At 38.0% G+C, this 19,799-nt stretch overlaps 1 protein-coding gene across 1 annotated transcript in view; it reads right to left on the minus strand.

Moving 5' to 3' along the window:
• The window catches only part of MALRD1 (MAM and LDL receptor class A domain containing 1), a 63,086-nt gene that overhangs the window by 11,391 nt on the left and 31,896 nt on the right, over positions 1–19,799 (minus strand). The window contains exon 3 of the mRNA XM_014539387.1: positions 4,148–4,411. Coding sequence (XP_014394873.1) covers positions 4,148–4,411 — 264 coding nt within the window. The remainder of the gene's footprint in view (positions 1–4,147; positions 4,412–19,799) is intronic.

Here is a 19,799-nt window from a genome sequence, read left to right on the forward strand (position 1 = left end):
AGGCGGGGAACGTTGGAGTCCGCCGTCACTGGAGCAAGCAAGCCTCCCTGTTCGCTTCAGTGCATGGCTGCCGGCCGCCATCTTGGCTGACAGTTAATTTGCATAAGGATATGCTGATTAGCCAATGGGAAGGGAAGCGGTCGTACGCTAATTACCATGTTTCTCTTTTATTAGAGTAGATTGAGAAGTACCATAGGACATTACGTTCATAAGTAACATATTTAAAGGCTGATAATAAAAATACTGATTATAAATGTTGACCTACAAATCTTAGGAGCATGACCCATTCCAAGTGTTCGGTAAGTGGTATTCAACTTACTGGGACATATCAACTTCTACTGGGACAAACTAAAGTTAGAAAATAGGTAAATCATCCACTTCCCTACATGTTTTCCACAGTTGTGTTTATCATTGATGGATAGCTTCCATTTCCTCTTCTGAGTCATTCTCTACCTCCTCTTCTTGCTCTAGGCCAGCGGTTCTCAACCTGTGGGTCGCGACCCCTTTGGTGGTCGAACGACCCTTTCACAGGGGTCGCCTAAGACCATCCTGCATATCAGATATTTACATTACGATTCATAACAGTAGCAACATTACAGTTATGAAGTAGCAACGAAAATAATTTTATGGTTGGGTCATAACATGAGGAACTGTATTTAAAGGGCCAGAAGTTGAGAACCACTGCTTTAGGCTCTGGGAGACTAAACTATAAGGACACATTAACAAGTTCCTTTGTCCTTTGGATTTTGATTAGGTTTAACTTTTGTTAAGGTATGGCAAATGGGTAGCACCAGCAGGAGACTAATATAAGGGAAGTGACTGTGAAATCACCCTTTAACCAAATACCACAACTTTTTTAAAAATACATTTTTATTGATTTGAGAGAGGAAGGGAGAGGGAGAGAGAAATAGAAACATCAATGATGAGAGAGAATCACTGATTGGCTGCCTCCTACACACCCCCTACTGGTGGCTGAGCCCACAACCTGGGCATATGCCCTTGACCAGAATCAAACCAGGACCCTTCAGTCCACAGGCCGACAGTCTATCCACTGAGCCAAACCAGCTCAGGCACCACAACTTTTCTTAATGGACCTCTTTGACTCCAGATTTATACAACTGTTTCTTCCTCTTACATGCTTTGGTGTGTTGGTGATCAAAGCCCCTATTCTGCCTATCCTGTTTGGTTTCCCTATGCATAATATTTCCCTAATAAATAAGCGCTTTATTAAAATATTCTCAAATTATATAGTATCAACAAACCATCTATTTCTTGACAGAATATTAATGATGTAATATCTGATGAAATCTTGAAATCTTGGTAAATAGATTGAAACCACCTTTTGCTTTTCCCAGCCTAGATATGTTTTAGGCCTAATCTCTACAAAACATTCCAACCTGAGGACACTCTGATAATTACAGTTTTTTATTGTCAGATCATCAATCTCTTTTTACTGTCCTGAGGTGTCTAGGTCCTCATCTCAGTGTCTTTCAATGCTTGGTTTCCTTAACTGTCTTTTAGATGTTCCTTAGGATTTTGTCTGCCACTTTCTCTTTTCACTCTTTATTATCTCATCTATATCACAGTTTTAACCATCATATGTTGGTGGCCATGTATCTGTATAGATCTTGCTTTATCTCTTTCCAGAGCTCCAGATATTCATTTCTAAATACTTTCTGAATATTTCTGTGGATGTGCCACAGATACCACAGATGTAGCATGCTTAAAAATGAAGCCACCATCTTACCGTAACAAGTCCTTCTCTTCCTATTTTCCCCAGTTCAGGAAATGGTAGATCAGTTGTCCTGGTGCCTAAATCTGAAACTTAGAAACTATTCTTGATTATTTTCTCTTCCTCTTCACCTTAATGTCTCTTAAATCTATTCCTATCTTTACCACACACCATTATTTAACCAATGCCTTTATATTTTGACTACAACATTTCCTAAGCAGTCCTCTCCCTTGCTTCAGCCCATTCCATGTGCTACTTAAAGGGTTGGGTAGCCCTGACATGATGGGGAGGCCTCTTCAAGATTGAGTCCTTGCTTGCCTCTCCAGACTTATTTATACATTTCCCACCACAAATTACTCTAGTTATATGAAATATGCTTCAAAGAACCTTTCCACTATTGTTGGAACATTCTTCACTGGAATTAAGCATCTCTATTTGCCTAATGACTACTTGTCTTTCCAAATTTGGCTCTTTTTAAAGTTTACAGACTCCCTAGCACCATAGTTAGAGTTGCCTACATATTCAATGACCCTGTATCTATCTCTCTCACAAAACTTATCACATGGAATTTCCAACTATCACTCACCAATCTCCTTCAGTAATATAAGAAGTGTCTATAAACTGGACTGGTACAATACCAAATCCACCTGAACCATAAATGTCCAATACAATAAGTGGCATAAATTGTGTTCCTATTGAAAGTTTGTGAACATGTGAATGAATGAATGTGAGTTTACAAAATATCATTCTAAATCAGTAGGTAAGCCCAGGAAAAAAAAATTATTCCCCCTTGGGAGGAAACTTCCATCATTGGATGCTTTTATTTTGTAATTTTGTTCCAGCATTTTGTCCATTATTCATTTTCATACAATTTACCGTATAGAGTCAGAACTCTTAAATACTTTAGAGATGGGTAGAAGCAATTCTCTCATGATAGCAGTCTATTCCTAATGTGGACTTATTTCCCTTTAGGAGCAGAACTTCAGATATTGCTACCGCATCAAACACCAATTTTTAACAAATCTCTAAAAGTATAAGGATACAGTACTTTCCTAAGCATTGCTATTTAAAGTCAAATATCACGTGATTATATTGAACTTACTATGATTCCTATCAGCCAAATAACATTAAAACCTTGATGGGAAAAGAAATAAGTAATTAGACAGACTTTTTCTTTTCTATTCATTTCCATTTGTTTACCTTGCCTCTAAGAAAATATTATAAGACTTGACAAGTTGGCTTTATTACAGAAAGAATATACTCGTATTTAATAACAGGGAGATAGAAAACCAATCTCTAAGTTTCAGCCAGGAAAAGAAGTTCACTGATTTAAGGATGAAACCTTTTTTATTTTACTTTTAAATTTACAGTTAAGGCTGAAACCTTTAAACATTCAAAGGCTGCCTTCCTTTTCCTTCATTCATCTTTAGTTTTTTCCAATAGTCACTATAATTCTGGATGCCCACACTAAATAGGGCACTGATATTGCCTTATATTTATTTCATTGTTCCCCTCTTACAGTTACATTCCAAAGTGCTTTTTACTATTTCAAAAAAAAATATGGTCATTAACATATGGTTTATGGAGCTCTATTATTGCAGCCCTTGCCAAAAATAGAGTATAGATAACATACTATAAAATCAAGCAAATAAAAATAATTACATAAGATAATAATGGTGCTTTGATCCCATCACAATTATGTGCTTACCTTAAAGTTTTGCATAATTACTTAACTAAAACTCTTCCTTTTCTTTCTGACATAGGCTAATTATAATGAAAATAGAAGGTGCTAAATAAAAGGGCTTGGGATTTTACATGTATTCTCTCAAATCCTCACAGCCCTGAAAGGTAGGTATTATATGGATGAGGAGACTGACTCAAATAACTTTCCCAAGACTGCACAGGTAGTAACAAGGATGAGATTAAACCTATATCCTTAGAGTTTACACAGATTCTTAATGAAATTATATTTGCCCAGGTAGTTGTCCAGGTCTAGCCCCTAACTACACATATTCATTGAAATGAATATTTTCCCATAGCGCTTTGCTTGATCCTCTTCATTAACATTTATGGTGGGAAGAAATGATAATTACATGTCTTTAATCCATTTCCATAAACATTTGTTAAAAAATTAACCAATACATAAGACCATCCCCATATGAATGACACAGAGGTGAGTAAGAAAGGAAATCAGATAAGTTTAACAGAGATTAATGTGACTACACAAATAGAATGCTTCTAGAGATGCTAAACAAGGGCTATATGTTTTGTTTAGGAACACAACACAAAGAACTATGTTATTGATGATATGGTCATGGTATGACTCTAGAGAATTTTGTTTTATTTGTCAAGCTCTCTTGATCATTCCCAAACAGCATTTCTTCCCTGGCACATTAAGTTAGTGAAATGACTCACAGCAGCTGGATTCATCTTCATTAAAGTGGCAGTCAGGCACTCCATCACAGAGCAGGAGGGATGGGATACACTCGTGGGTAGAGCACTGGAACTCCCTTTTACCGCAGAGCTGAGGAGGAGGGCTGAGAGAACAATCTATTTCATCCGATCCATCTATGCAATCCTCCTGTCCATTACATTTCCCTGAGAGAGGGACACACTGGAGTGTGTAGACACAAGAAAATTGATCAGCTTCACAAGGTGGTGGCTGTGTTGTGACAGGACCTGAAAAGAGAGCATATCAAGTCACTTTTGGCATTAGGAGAGTTATATCTCTGTCTAGTGTTGAAACATTGTCAGCTATATTTATTCTTTATTAAACATAAAATATTTTGGTAATTTAAGTCAATTAATTTCCAATTAGGAATTATATGAACTCCACAAAACATGCAAACATGATTAAGAGAAAATGCCTTATCTAAATCTCAGAAACAAGTCTTTATTTTCTTTGTTGATTAAGGTATTACATATGTGTTCTTATCCCCGCATTGCCCCCCCCATCCCCCCATTCATATCCTCACCTCCCTGGTGTCTGTGTCCATTGGTTAGGCTTACATACATGCATACAAGTCCTTTGGTTGATCTTTCTCCCTTACCCCCAACCTCCCCTACCTTCCCTCTGAGGTTTGACGGTCTGATTGATGCTTCTCTGTCTCTGCATCTGTTTTTGTTCATCAGTTTTTGTTGTTCATTATATTCCACAAATGAGTGAGATCATGTGATATTTATCTTTCTTTGACTGGCTTATTTCGCTTATTAAGCCTTAGTATATTGCTCTCCAGTTCAATCCATGCTGTTGCAAATGGTAAGAATTCCTTCTTTATTTACTGCAGCATAGTATTCCATTGTGTAGATGTACCACAGTTTTTTAAAACTCATCTGCTGATAGGCACTTAGGCTGTTTCCAAATCTTAGCTATGGTAAATTGTGCTGCTATGAACATAGGAGTGCATATATCATTTCTGATTTGTGTTTCTAGTTTCTTGGCAAAGCCACTGTTCTCAAAACTGCCTGGTACTGGCACAAGAACAGACATATAGACCAACGGAATAGAATAGAGAACCCAGAAATTGACCCAAACCACTATGCTTAATTAATATTTGACAAAGGAGACGAGAACACACAATGGAGTCAAGACAGTCTCTTCAATAAACGGTGTTGGTAATATTGGACAGATACATGCAAAAAAATGAAACTAGACCACCAACTTACACCATACACAGCATAAACTCAAAATGGATAAAGGACTTAAACATAAGATGGAAAAACCATAAAAATATTAGAGGAATCCACAGGCAGCAAAATATCAGACATATGCTGAAGCAATATCTTCACTGATACAGCTCCTAGGGCAATGGAAACTAGAGAAAATAAACAAATGGGACTACATCAAAATAAAAATGCTTCTGTACGCAAAAGAAACAATCAACAAAACAAGAAAGCCCACTGCATGGGAGAACATATTTGCCAATGTTATCACCAATAAGGGTTTAATCTCCAACATTTACAGGGAACTCATACAACTTAACAAAAGGGAGATAAACAACCCAATCAAAAAATGGGAAACGGACCTAAATAGATACTTTTTGAAAGAGGACACTCAGAAAGCCAAGAGACATATGAGAACATGCTCAAAGTCACTAATCATCTGAGAGATGCAAATCAAAACAACAATGAGGTACCATCACACACCTGTCAGAATGGCTATCATCAACAAATCAACAAATGACAAGTGCTGGCGAGGATGTGGAGAAAAAGGAACCCTCTTGGACTGCTGGTGGGAATGCAGCCACTGTGGAGAACAATATGGAGTTTTCTCAAAATACTAAAAATGGAACTGCCATTTGACCCAGTGATCCCACTTCTAGGAATATGTCCCAAGAAACTAGAAACAACATTCTGTTTTTACAGATGAGGATAGTGAGGTCCATAAAATTTGAGTGTAAAAAGATACAATGCCAGTTGATAAACTTTTACTATGTGGAAGTATTCTGCAGCAACTCTAAGTCAAAACTTAAAGTGTCAGCAGAGTCCTGTATATTCACATATATTCTCTAGAGGTCAGAGAATATATGTGAATATTCAGGACTGTATTATTCTCTGGAATATTAGTGGAATTAAATATACAGGGCTGTATTAATTTGCTAGAATATCATTTAACTGTTCTTATTCTTCACATTGTTCTGTGACAGTTGTTGATGCGCACATCAGTATATTAAGCGAAAAAAATAGATAGCATTGGGGACCAATTCAGAAATAGTTTATTTTGTGTTCTTTACATTTTAAACTTTTAATTTATAAAATATATGAGAATTATTTGTTTTATCTATAAAGATGGTTGTGTGAATTCATTTTAAAAATGAAATTTGAAAGTTCTCCCTCTCCAGTGGTGGTGTTATATTCAGAATGCATTTAAACTCAAACACTATGATCAAACTCTATGTATCTGAGATCTATGTGGTATCTCAGGGAGTCTTTGTTCATGAAAACCAGCATATTTAATATTTGGAGGCGTAAACATTTTGAAACATTAGTACCATTTTTTTATCTAACCGTCTAAGATCATAGCAGCATATAATATTGCAGTGTTCCAATGTCAACATTGTAAATTCAAACTTAACATATTTAATATTTGGAGACGTAAACATTTTGAAACATTAGTACCATTTTTTTTTCACTTCTTACTGCAGCACTTTTATTTTCCTCACAATGACGTGTTGCTGGGGCCTAATGTTCTCACATGACAGTAGAAAACCAAAATTTGTCATTTCTGAAAGAATCGCGTACAAAAACCTTACATAAATTAAAAGGACGAAGATTTACAGGTGGAAATGCAGACCGTTTTCCAACTCAAGGCAAGTAACAGCCCAGGAGTTCTGGCATAGCAGCATATAATATGCAGTGTTCCAATGTCAACATTGTAAATTCAAACTTAGAAAGTAAACTGGGCTTTGCAATATATATATATAAATACAACTATATATTTAAAGCCATGGTCAATTAAATAGTTTCTCTTCATTCTTTTTGTTGGATTCATCTCATATTTAAGGAAGGGCAGACATCCTTACTTTTAATTTTTTTCTAAAATATTTTATTCACTAAACATTTATTTTTTGAACTAAACAAAGGTTAAAAAAATTGAATGAACATTTTTGCATGTGATGAAAATCTAGTTTTATTTTGAGGTAGCAATGTCATCAAATTTCAGAGCCATTTATACCAAAAGGTACTCACAACTCACTTATTCTAGACCCTTCTAAACAAAAAAGCTGAGGCACTTGTACTGTCTATAAAGGATTCTGTGTTCTACTGCCAGTAGTGGATTCCGTCTGCTGGGGTTCTTGTTCCGGCAGTAAGAAGGGTTCAGTAATCTGGAGAAGAGGCTGTGCGTAACTTAATAAAGAGTCCAGAGACGAAGCATAATTTTGAAAGGCATTGGAGGTCAAAGGAGCCTAGCTAAAGTAACTAAGATCTCCTTGTCTCAGGACCCCTTGCTTTTTATTAACACAAATTGTCCTGAGGCGAGGCAGAGATATACACATCAAAGGGGCAGGTTTCATTTACAGAGTCCATTGTCAGATTGGAAAAATTTGTCTATGGCTGTTCAGGTGTTTGGCCAGTAGGAGGCAATAACATGTAGATTAAGATGCCCTGAGCTGTCTGGCAGCAGGCAATCAATTTAATGCATCCTTTTCAGGTTTGAGGAAATGCCTTTAGCCACTCCAGATTCAGCCCTGCTCTCATGCTGGAATTGGCATCCGGCACATCTTCCATCAAGATTAAGGTGTTCATTCTCACATCTGCCAGGAAATTACCAGATGACAACTCACAAATGAGTTCAGCTCTAGGAATTTCCCTCTAAGTTGCACTGCCTCACAAGAACAGCTCCATTCATTGACTGGTTAATTGTGGATAAGATGACTCAACCCATATGTCTCAATTTGGGACAACTATGAGGACCATTATAACCCGAGAGTTCCCCATGGCAGCCACTGAGTCCCACTATTGCACCTGCATCACAGCTCAACCCTCCCTCTGCCCAGTCCTGCTCCTTCACTTCACAAGGCTTGTTCCTGGGAGAATTTCCAATAGACCTTCTAATGGAAATCTTTGCCTCAGAGTTCACTTCTCTGGGAACCCAATCTAAGATACTATCCAACCGTCAAAATATGTCTTGTCTTAAATTAAATCTCCCTTGAATCACTTCTCAAATTTTCCACTGAAATATTTCTAACGTAAGAGAATATTAACTTGCACCCTTCTGGGAGTCTAAGTAGGCTCTTAGCCGGAAGCACTTCTCTGTAAGTTCAACATTTCTTTTAAGTCTCTTGTTTTATCTAGTGAATGTTCTGCATATAGATGTTTTTTAATATAAAAGCTTCCTCCAGTTCTCATTTCAAATAAAATGATTACTCATGGAAGATGAACTATGTTTATCTTTTGAATTGAAAGTACATATTCTATATTCTCTCTTTGAGAAGTTAATAAATTTTCCAAAAATTTAATATCATTATATTTATATTTTAATGTCACCCTTGAAGTTACCTAATTATTATAGGTCATATCTTTTTATATAATTCCGTAAAAAAATGAACAGGATTAATTGTTCCCTGTTTTAAACTGAAAAATCTTAGCACCACCTTAAATGCATATTACTAAGTGAGAATAGTCAATCTAAGAAGGGTACATGTTGTCTGATTCTGTCTATATAACATTCTAGAAAAGGCAAAACTGTGGCTAGAATAAAATGATCAATGGCTAACAGGAGCTGAGGGGAAGGAAGAGTTGAGTACATAGCACACAGAGGATTTCCAGAGCAGTGTCATTCTGTATGACACTGTAACCGTGGATACATGCCATGCCATAGGCTGAGTGTCCGTGCCTCCCCAGATTTCCTATGTTGAAACCTCACCCCATGTCATGATATTTGGGGATGGCCCCTCGGGAAGTGATTACGTCATGAAGCCCTAGTGAATGGATTAGTGACCTTGTCAAAGTGGCTGAAGACAGCTACCTTGCTCCTTCTGCCTCCCGAGGACACAGCAAAAAGGCACTGTCTATGAGGAGGCAGTGTTTTCTGGACACCAAATCTGAGTGTGGAGGGAGATGGGTATACATGAACTCTCTGCAATTCCACTTAATTTTGCTTTAAAACAAAAACTTCTCTAAAAATTATATACAACATAAATACACACACACACACACATATAAAATGTATACTTTATATGAATTTTAGCATCAATATCCCCCAGAACGTATAATCTATGTATAATCTAGCTGTACTGCATGCTTTATGCTTTTCTCTTTGTAATTTCTATGTTCAGTGAGCAGCTTAGTCAGGTTGTTTAAAAGCCATGGAATTGAGTCCCAGACAGTGTGGCTAAGTGGTTGAGCATCAACCCATGAACCAGGAGATCAGGTTTGATTCCCAGTCAGGGCACATGCCAGGATTGCAGGCTCCATCCCCAGTAGAGGATGTGCAGGGGGCAACCAATTGATGATTCTCTTTCATCATTGATGTTTCTATCTCCCTCCCCCTCTCTCTTTCTCTATCGAAATCAATAATTAAAAAATAACATATTTAAAAGCAATGGAATTAAGATGCAAGGCCAGTGAATCCTTTGATTCCTAGTCTGGGCACATGCCAGGATTGCAGGCTCCATCCCCAGTAGAGGATGTGCAGGGGGCAACCAATTGATGATTCTCTTTCATCATTGATGTTTCTATCTCCCTCCCCCTCTCTCTTTCTCTATCGAAATCAATAATTAAAAAATAACATATTTAAAAGCAATGGAATTAAGATGCAAGGCCAGTGAATCCACAAGCAAATGATGCCAGATTAGTCCTAACCTTAATTAGCTTCCTTGGAAATGTATGTTTTTATCAATTACGTGAGAGAGTTATTCTGTGGGAGAACATATAGCATGATAAGTACAAAACTAGCAACTACATCAGGAAAGCAAACTGAAATAGCACATTCAGTGCTGAGAGTGTCATTCATATACCCCGAAGAGTACTCTTAGAATAGAAAGGAAGAAAGAGAGAGAAGGAATTAGGAAATGTTAGTGACTGTGACTGAAGGAGAGAATGAAGGAGGAAAGACACTCCAAGAAAACGCAGATTAATTTTACAAAATAATTCATTATTTTTAAGTTAAAGGTTTTTTACTGGTGTTCAGGCAACATTTCTCTGACTATATCTGATTAAGGGTATTGTGTAGATCTGATTCTGGGGCAGGAAGAAGACACTGCTATGAAAGCTTAGTGCATTTACAAACACACACACACACACACGCACGCACGTACATGTACACGCACACACACTCACACCTTAATATATTATATCAGATTTAGGGGAATGTTTCTCAAATGGCTCACAAGTCTCAAGTTTGTGGAGATCAAACATAAAGTATATCTAGTGTTGTAGTTTGCAATTGATTTACTCTTTATATTGGAGCTGCTTCAAGGCTGTACCAACAATAAAATTATGCTGACTCCCTAGTATCTCACCAAATATGCTTCTCCAGTGCAAAGTAAAGATGTGGATTTATAGCCATCATCTAAAAATTGTTTTTAAGTCATCGCTCTCTTGCCTGTATTGCACCAGTCATGTGATAAGCACATGAGCATTAGCTCTCATGTGTTTCAACAGAAGATAGGTTAAGAAATCTGATTTAGAGTACAAGGGGTTTGTATTGCAAGTTAGTTTTGAGAATAGTGGTTCTGAAGCCAGAGGAAAACCCCACAATCAAAGCTATACTAGGGCCATCAAGAAATGTCAGTTGTGTCACGGCAACAGCCTCTTTACCAGGCCTTTACCCATTCTAGAGGTGTGCTCTCACACTGTGTTGGGACATTCCAAGTCAGAGTTGGAAAATTTTTAACCTCCCTTTGAGAATGCAGTGACATATTCTTCAATAAACACTTCTTAAATTGATGAATAATAATTAATGATTAAAATAGTTTTACTTTCTATGATTAACATAAGGTAACAAAAAATAAAGAATGCATTGACTATTTCCATTGATTTAATAAACCAACAAATAGTATAGATCAGAAAAATAAAAACTATAAAGCTCTTTAAAAATAACTTTCTAATATATGTGAATATAAATCTATAATTTAGTAACAAAAGTTATTCATTTATATAGACGCTATGGGTTTTTACCAATTGTTTTAGAAGGTTTATGAGATTTCACATAAAGCACTTTTGCAAACAAAGTTATATATATAAATGTGCAAAAATAAATCTGCCTTTTGTTTTATAATAAATGTTAGGAGAGAGAAAAAGAAAATATTTTAGGAAAAAACCCACCCAAGATAAAAAGGTGTAGGAACTGGCATTATTAGCTAACTTTTACATTCCCTGGAACCAAAAAATTCCTCTGATTACCACATTCTATTTCATTTTGTGCTATGAAGCATGTTACAATTTCTGACATCCTGGTTATTTCTTTGTCCTCCTACAGAATGTTGAGTCTCATTGTTCACTTCATTTGGGCAGCAGTTGAAATATCTTTCTTAGAGCAATAAAAATTACTTCATACTGATAATTTACAGTGAAATACAATGAAATGTTCTCATGAATTTCATATAAATCCAATAAAAGCCTAACTTGCCCAAGGATAACCTGGTGGATTTTTATCTTTATGATTAATATGTTTAGTGAAAGCAAAATGAATTGCCTGTGTTGAAAGGAAAAATAGTTTTAAAGAGGAGTAAATAAGCTCTTGCCAAATATTGCCATACTCAATGATATAAATGGCAAATGCTCATTGTAAAATACATCAGTTATAAGTTGATAATTGTTTGTCTCTGGCAGATATTTTATTCACAAAAATGGAAAATATCACAAAAACCCATGAGGAAAAATATCATTTTTAAGTGCAATTCCTAAGAAATCCTGGTTTGAAGTTATTTTTAATTCTAATTTTATATTTATCCTTTCTTAAGTTTCTTTATACAGAACAAAAATATTCATTAATTTTTTAATTTAAAAATTTTTATCTCTAAGGTGGAGCTCTAAGAGAATCATTTTGATCTTTAATCTCAATATCTGGTTAATTTAAATATTCTTGGAAAGATGATAGTATGTGATCTCTGGACTAAAAAACAACAGGAAAGTCTGGGACATATAGAGAAGTGTGGAGCATGTGGAGTAGATGAGTCAGGAGGGCTTGTTGAGCTTGTCCAAAAGAGAAGAGAAGTTTGACAGAAGAGACAAAGCAAAGGCTGTCTAAAAGTTTCCAGAAGTTGAATCCAATAAAGAAGCTGTCAAGCATCTAAGAACAAATGCCAAATTGAAAGTGATAATTATTTTCAAAGTAAATAGCTGCAGCTAGCCAAGGCTGAAAAGCTACAGTAACTTAAGGAGAGAGCTAACAGATTAAAAATTTATGTGATATACATACAGGCACTTTTCATGTACGTGCATTTGTGCAAATATTGTGTGTGTATTTTTGCATATGCTCACATGCTTGTACACAGTTTCACCAGTGATAGAAACTGCTCACCAGTGATAGAAAGGCTGGAGGAGAGAGGCTGGGCAGTGGTGCTGGGCAACACAGGTGAGAAAAAACATGAGACTGTGGTGGAGGGGCGAGTACCTTATTATCAGAGTTATTTTTCCCCCCTCAGCACATACTGAGAATGCAGACTTGAAAGAAACTCAAGAAAATATTTTCCGCACTAGGGAAAATAAGAGCTGAAGAAACGGAAGGTATTAAGAGGCCCCAAAAGAGTTATCATTTTTACTCAACATCAATATCTGCCACGACTATAGAGAATTCCTTTCTAACTAAAAATAGTGATATCATTGCAAGTGACTGAAATTGTATAAATGAAGAATTTTCTGCCTTCACATAACACAAAATAATCTAAAACTCATGAGAATGGAGAAACATGAAATGCTAGGTTGCTGGTCATTTCTTTCTTGTCATGAGCCCTGAAACCCAGAGAGACCCTCGTGGATTACATATTCATTCCTATTTTATCATTTCCAGATGATGCTATCATTCTTGGTCTGACATATTTTTATTGGTGTGGCCTCTATTATATGCAATGAAGGACCAGGTTATGTACTTGGACTAATTTAATGCTATTGTTCACTGATAGCTCTATTACATATTAACTCCAACTTTATTTAATAGTTAAGAATTCCCTAAATGCTGAATTCTTGCTTTCTAACTTTAAGGACAATATTATGAAATATATTCCTCTTTTAATCCATGCTTCACATTGCATTTCCCAAAGGAAGAATCCTGCTCAAAAGTGGTTCTTCAATGCCTTACAAGTTAAACTCCACTATTCTTATCGGATTGAATGCCATTGTCCTGTTGGTATTCAATGATCTGACACCTGATTTGACATCACATATGTTCTAAAACCTAAACTTGCAGAGGAAATAATGAACATTCCAGATACAGCAGTGTTATACTCTTCGCTGGCTGGACCCAGGAAGGAGAATGTCATGTTAATCATGTCAGTGGAAAGGCTTCTCTTTACAGAAATTCTGAGTTGGTATTTAGGCACCAATCACTTCTTTGGTCTTTGTCTTTGTGAAGAAGGCTTAAGAATGGAGAGTGGGAAGCTATCTCTCCATCACACACCATAAATAATATAAATTCAAGGAAATATAAAAAGTTTTAGGCAATTTGTGAGGGAATATTATTTGAGTTCATGCATACTTTTGGAACACCTGCCTCAGGAAAGTCAAAGGAGAGACAAATGGCTTACTGAAGTGGTCAAAAGAGAAGAACACTCAGGAGTCAACTATAATTCTATGGCGGTCTTTCTGAGACCTCCCAGCTGCAATGTCTTCACTATCTCTGTGATCCAACCAAACACAGAAAGCGGCAATGGTACCATTATTTCCAGTTAACAGGGCATTGGCACTAAAGACGGGGACACATACTGCTACATTTAACTTACTACTTTGGGGAAATATGGATGAGTAGCTTACCTTAAAGGTTGGAGTGCTATACATGAATGCATCATTGTTTTTAAAATCACATAGTTTTTGAGAATAATTCCTGCTCTTCTAATGAAATAATTAAAAAAGATTATGTGAAAGTGTGTTGGGCTATCTTTGCCCCGTGTAGAGTCCTACAGGAGGCTTGCCTAACTAACCTCACATTCATTACATTACAATCAGAAAGAGCAGGAGTTCCAAAAGCAATACTACCTGGACTGGCCTCTTACTTGATTAATCATCTACTCCATCCTGCAGGGAAGACCCAGCCATGGGCCTGTCAGTCTTTCGACAGCCCCCTCTTTTATTTATTTTTTTTACCCAAATCTGGTTATTTCTCTAGCTTCATGTTTTCTATTTTAAGCAAGTTTATATTAGTGAAGATGACAACTCATATTTGTAAACCCATTTACTTTTTGGTGAGCGAAGAAATGTTTTGTTTGTTTGTTTTCTATTTTCCCATATCCAACTATTTTCACAGAGTAACCAGCATTTTCTGGGTAATGTTCTCACAGGCCAATAAGATGCTATCAGTAAAACAGGTCATTCTGTTGAAGTCATTTGTTTTTCAACTGGAAAAATATTTTCTTAAAACAGATTTTTTAGTAATGCAATGTCATTTTCTCATTCTATTTCTTAGGTAATAAACACACGAGCTTGTTTTCATAAAGTCTGGATGTTTTCCATATAACAACATATGTGTTCCAGGAAATCAGAAAACCCGTAATAAAAGTAGACTCTAATAGCCCAAGAGAACAAAACATGGCCAGATTGACCTTGGCTATGAAAAGCGCCCAGAATCTTTCATACATACTTCGTCTGGTAAAACATTTGGCCTGCTATGAATTTCTCTGTGAAAAGAAGACTCAGCAAAGGTTATAATAATTTCTAAAAATGACTAGGAATTTAAGAATTGGTTTTTGTTTTCATTCAGTAGAGAAATTACTAAATTGCCATACCATGTTTTATTGTCTACATATATTATATTACATATATATCCAAGTATACTTTGCATGTATATTTACATTATATATATATATATGTGTGTGTGTGTGTGTGTTCAACTTTAAGGCAGAGTGTTGGGACAATGATTTATGGTTTGTCTTCAAGTTCAGGTTCACAGTCAAATCCAGGCTAACAGAATATGCTTCATACTGGTTTTTTCATGCTTGTCATTTGGATTTCTTTCCCTTAATTCAACAAAATTCTTTCCAACCTGATGATCAGCAGGAAACCAAGTATGAACCACTTCATAGTATAACAGGCAAGCTTCTTTCTCCCATAAGCCTCCTTGGTACTGCTTTTAATGATATTTTCTGGTCCTTGTCCCCTTTCCCCCTTTAAATCTAATACTCCTTCTAGGAGTTAAGTGGTATTATCCCATCCTTTGACAAATTGTGAGGACTTTGTGACCCATGATAATAGATTTAAAACCAAGAATATTCTATAAGCCAATAATTGGGAGTTAGTGATTGACTAATAATCATTTTCAGCTTTTTATACATTCATCACTATTCACTTTAAAATTAGGTTCATGAATCACTAACTAAATCAAAATTATAAAAGTGACCCATGCATTAAAACCACATTTTAAATAATTTATCTACAATTGCTATAACTTTTGATATAAAATGGATATTACTCTTTATATCAAATGCCGACTTGAATTTTATATTTTTCTTAATCATCCTAAAAGTTAAAGATCTCTCATTCTCACTAAAATAGAAAAAAACAAACAAACAAGATAACGACAATAGGGGGTTTTCAATGTAGAGAAACTGAAAATGATGGAATATAAGCAACACATCACAAAGTACTGCATAAGGCATTTTATAGGAGAGCTGCAAGCTTAAGGCTAAGATCTAGAACAGAGTTTGGCTTCTTGTAGGGAAGATGAAATATAATTTCATGAAGAAGGTGGCTTTTGTTCTGTCCTCAAAGGTAGAAAAGGCTTTTAACAAGAGGAGGTAAAGGGCAGGGTGCTCCCAGTCAGGAAGCAGTAAGACCAAAGTCATAGAGATAAGAGAATATGGGGCATAACTGAGAAAGGTAAGAGGTCCCATTTTAAGGGATCATTTTGCAGAGACATATTGGTAAGGCAGGAGTTGTACTAAAGGATAAGAAACTTATTTGGTAAGCAATTGAGAGCTTCTAAGCATTTTATTCATAACCTGTATGAATTTGTATATTTTGACTAATTTCTCTTGTATTTCCTCTCTCACCATTAGAGTATAAATAGAGAGTTTATTGTCACTGGTCAACTTTATAATTTGGTCCATATGTTGCAGAATATTCAGGTTTGATTATGATTTAAAAAGACAGAGAATAGCCTCACCCAGAGGTAGATAATGTGGAAATTAGATACAAAAGATTAACTAAGGAGACTGACATATAGACATATGACTTGGGCTTGGTCTATGGTGTGCTTCCAATAAGTTCTTTTAATTTTGAGGGAGTGACATGGGGACAGATAGAGATTATTTAGAGTGATGACAAGGGAGCAGATATCCCAGCTTCCAAAACAATTATTTAAAGGCAGTGGAATTAGCCACGTTTACCCTCTGTTTTAGTCAATATTACTTGTTTCCCATTCTCCTCTTTCAGATTCTCGGTTTTACGTTTGATATTTAGAGCTATCCAGTATCCTTTCAATAAACTCCTTTTCTGCTTGTTAGCTCAAGCCAGATTTTGTTGCTTGCATAAAAATTTATTGTGGTTATTGTGGTGAATAAGAAAGATATAGGGTTTACCTTTTCTGGAACTTACACTATAATAGGCACTAGGGGACTAATTTGGTACTTGCATATGACATATGTCAGTAAATTTGATAATTCAGTTATGTAGCCATTACAGAGATTCTGATGAGCAATAAGAAGGCCTTGAACTAGAGTGTGAGTCATAAAATAAAACTGAGTTGGGGGAAAAGAAGGCAAATATCTATATGCAGCCTGAGGTTTGTAGTAAGCAAACAAAGGAGTAAAAAACAACAAACAAAGAAATAAAAACCCCACACTGATTTTAAAGTGGATATTTATAAAAAGGCACTGAAAATTTAATGACATGTCCTATGGTTATGCATAACCAAAAGGTTTCTCAGGAGTCTTTAATCAACTCATACAAAAGATACAAATATCCTCATTATAGAATACTAGAGGCCCGGTGCACAAAATTCATGCACGGGTGTGGTCCCTAGGCCTGGCCGGCTATTGAAGCATGAGCATCTGGCATGGAAGGGCAGGTCCCAGCTGACTTCTGATCCCTGGGCACCATCTGGGCCCCCAGGCCTTCCACACAACCCCCTCCACCTGAGTCACAGCGCCCGAGTCCCCACATGGAGATGCTGTGAGCACGGCTGGACGCTGTGGGCTGGAGCACTGCACGGCTTCTGGGCCATCCATCAGCACCACACGGAAGCGGGGCAGTCAGTGTGCTCTCTCCCAGCCGGCCTCACAGACCAGCTCCTGCACGAACCTGCAGGAAGCCTGACTGGCCCCTGTGGTCCCAGCAGCTGTGGCCCGGCTCACCCAGAAGAGGCTGCATGGGTGCGGGGTGGGCTCCTAAAGGGCGTCTGGCACCTGAGCATGGGGCCTTCCCTGGCCCACAAGCCTGACATCCCGGGGGAGGTTAGGAGGGGGAGTGAGAGCGAGCTCAGCAGACACCCAGCATTCTCACTGCATCACCATCCCCGTCACCCCCCATCTCCAGGTAGATGGTGAGAGGTTGCAGCATGTCGCCTATGCTCATCATGTTCCGCACCGCCCCCTGGTAGTCAGCACGTCATAGTGAGTGGTCAAACTCCCAGTCTCCCGGTCAAACTCCCGGTCAAACAACCCAAGGAAGATAGTCAGATGGCAAGTAAGTGTGTGAAAAGTCACTGCACACCATATGTTATCTGGAAACAGCAAACCAAAACAATGAGATAACAATGAGGCCCCACTACACACCTAATGATTGGCTAAAATCCAAACGCTGATGAGGATGTGGAGCAACAGGAACTCTCATTCGTTGTAGGTGGGAATAAAAAATGGTGCAGCCATTTTGGAAGACAGTTTGGCAGTTTTCCTCAAAACTAAACATATGCTTATCATAGGATCCAGCAATAGTACTCCTTGGTATTTACCCAAAGGTGTTGAAACTCATGTTGACTCAAAAACCTGCATGTGGATGTTCAGCTTTATTTATAACTAGAGGCTCAGTGCACAAAATTTGTGCACGGGTGTGGTCCCTAGGCCTGGCCGGCTATTGAAGCATGAGCATCTGGCATGGAAGGGCAGGTCCCAGCTGACTTCTGATCCCTGGGCACCATCTGGGCCCCCAGGCCTTCCACACAACCCCCTCCACCTGAGTCACAGCGCCCGAGTCCCCACATGGAGATGCTGTGAGCACGGCTGGACGCTGTGGGCTGGAGCACTGCACGGCTTCTGGGCCATCCATCAGCACCACACGGAAGCGGGGCAGTCAGTGTGCTCTCTCCCAGCCGGCCTCACAGACCAGCTCCTGCACGAACCTGCAGGAAGCCTGACTGGCCCCTGTGGTCCCAGCAGCTGTGGCCCGGCTCACCCAGAAGAGGCTGCATGGGTGCTGGGTGGGCTCCTCAGGGGCGTCTGGCACCTGAGCATGGAGGCTTCCCTGGCACACGATCCCGGCATCCAGGGGGAAGGTAGCAGGGGGAGTGAGAGCCAGCTCAGCGGACACCCAGCATTCTCATTGCACCTCTGTCCCCGTCACTCCCCACCTCCAGGTAGCTGGTGAGAGGTTGCAGCATGTCGCCTATGCTCATCATGTTCCGCGCCGCCCCCTGGTAGTCAGCACGTCATAGCGAGTGGTCAAACTCCCAGTCTCCCGGTCAAACTCCCGGTCAAACAACCGCCTGAGGGGACAATTTGCATATTAGGTTTTTATTATATAGGATGTTTCATTTGCAATATTCTTGATTCACAATGCTAAGTAAATGTGCACCGTTCTCTGTGTTGAACACCATTAGAGTATAGATAGAGAGTATATTGTCACTGGTCAATTTTGTAATTTGGTCCCTATGCTGCAGAATATGGACAGCTTTAGTTTCCACTCAACTGTCTGTCTGGGAGGAGGTAGCACCACTGCCCCGGAGCTCATTCCTCTGACCCTGTGTGTGCTGCAGCCTGTGGTACGACTGTGCGCATCTCTTCCCAACCCCACCTCCCGTGATGTCACACTGGTATCCTTCAATCAATCATGCTAGGAGTATTTACACCCAGAAAATAGGCAAGTGTTACAAATCAGGGCTCCATTTAAAAAAAGTAAGAGCTAGATTACCAGCAAACCACTGACTATTTCTCAGAATATTCAACCATGTCTCAAGAAACTACTTTTTGATGATGCCTCTAAGTGAAATGAAATCATCTTAGAACACAATTCTTAGAGCTGACAGAGTTTCAGATACACTTTTTATTGCTTTAAACTTTCAGGTATGCATCATTATCATAATATCTCATTAGATTTTGAACTCCTGAAGAACTGGTGATACAATTATATTCATATCTGTCCTTCCAATCTAAATTCAGGGAAACACACAGGAGATTCTCAACAAACACTGACTCAATGAAAGGTTGGCTTACTCAACTTTACAGACACACCAAGTATTGAGAAGTCTTCTGCATCTAAC

The sequence above is a fragment of the Myotis brandtii genome, unplaced genomic scaffold (assembly GCF_000412655.1).
Source record: "Myotis brandtii unplaced genomic scaffold, ASM41265v1 scaffold215, whole genome shotgun sequence".
NCBI lineage: Eukaryota > Metazoa > Chordata > Mammalia > Chiroptera > Vespertilionidae > Myotis > Myotis brandtii.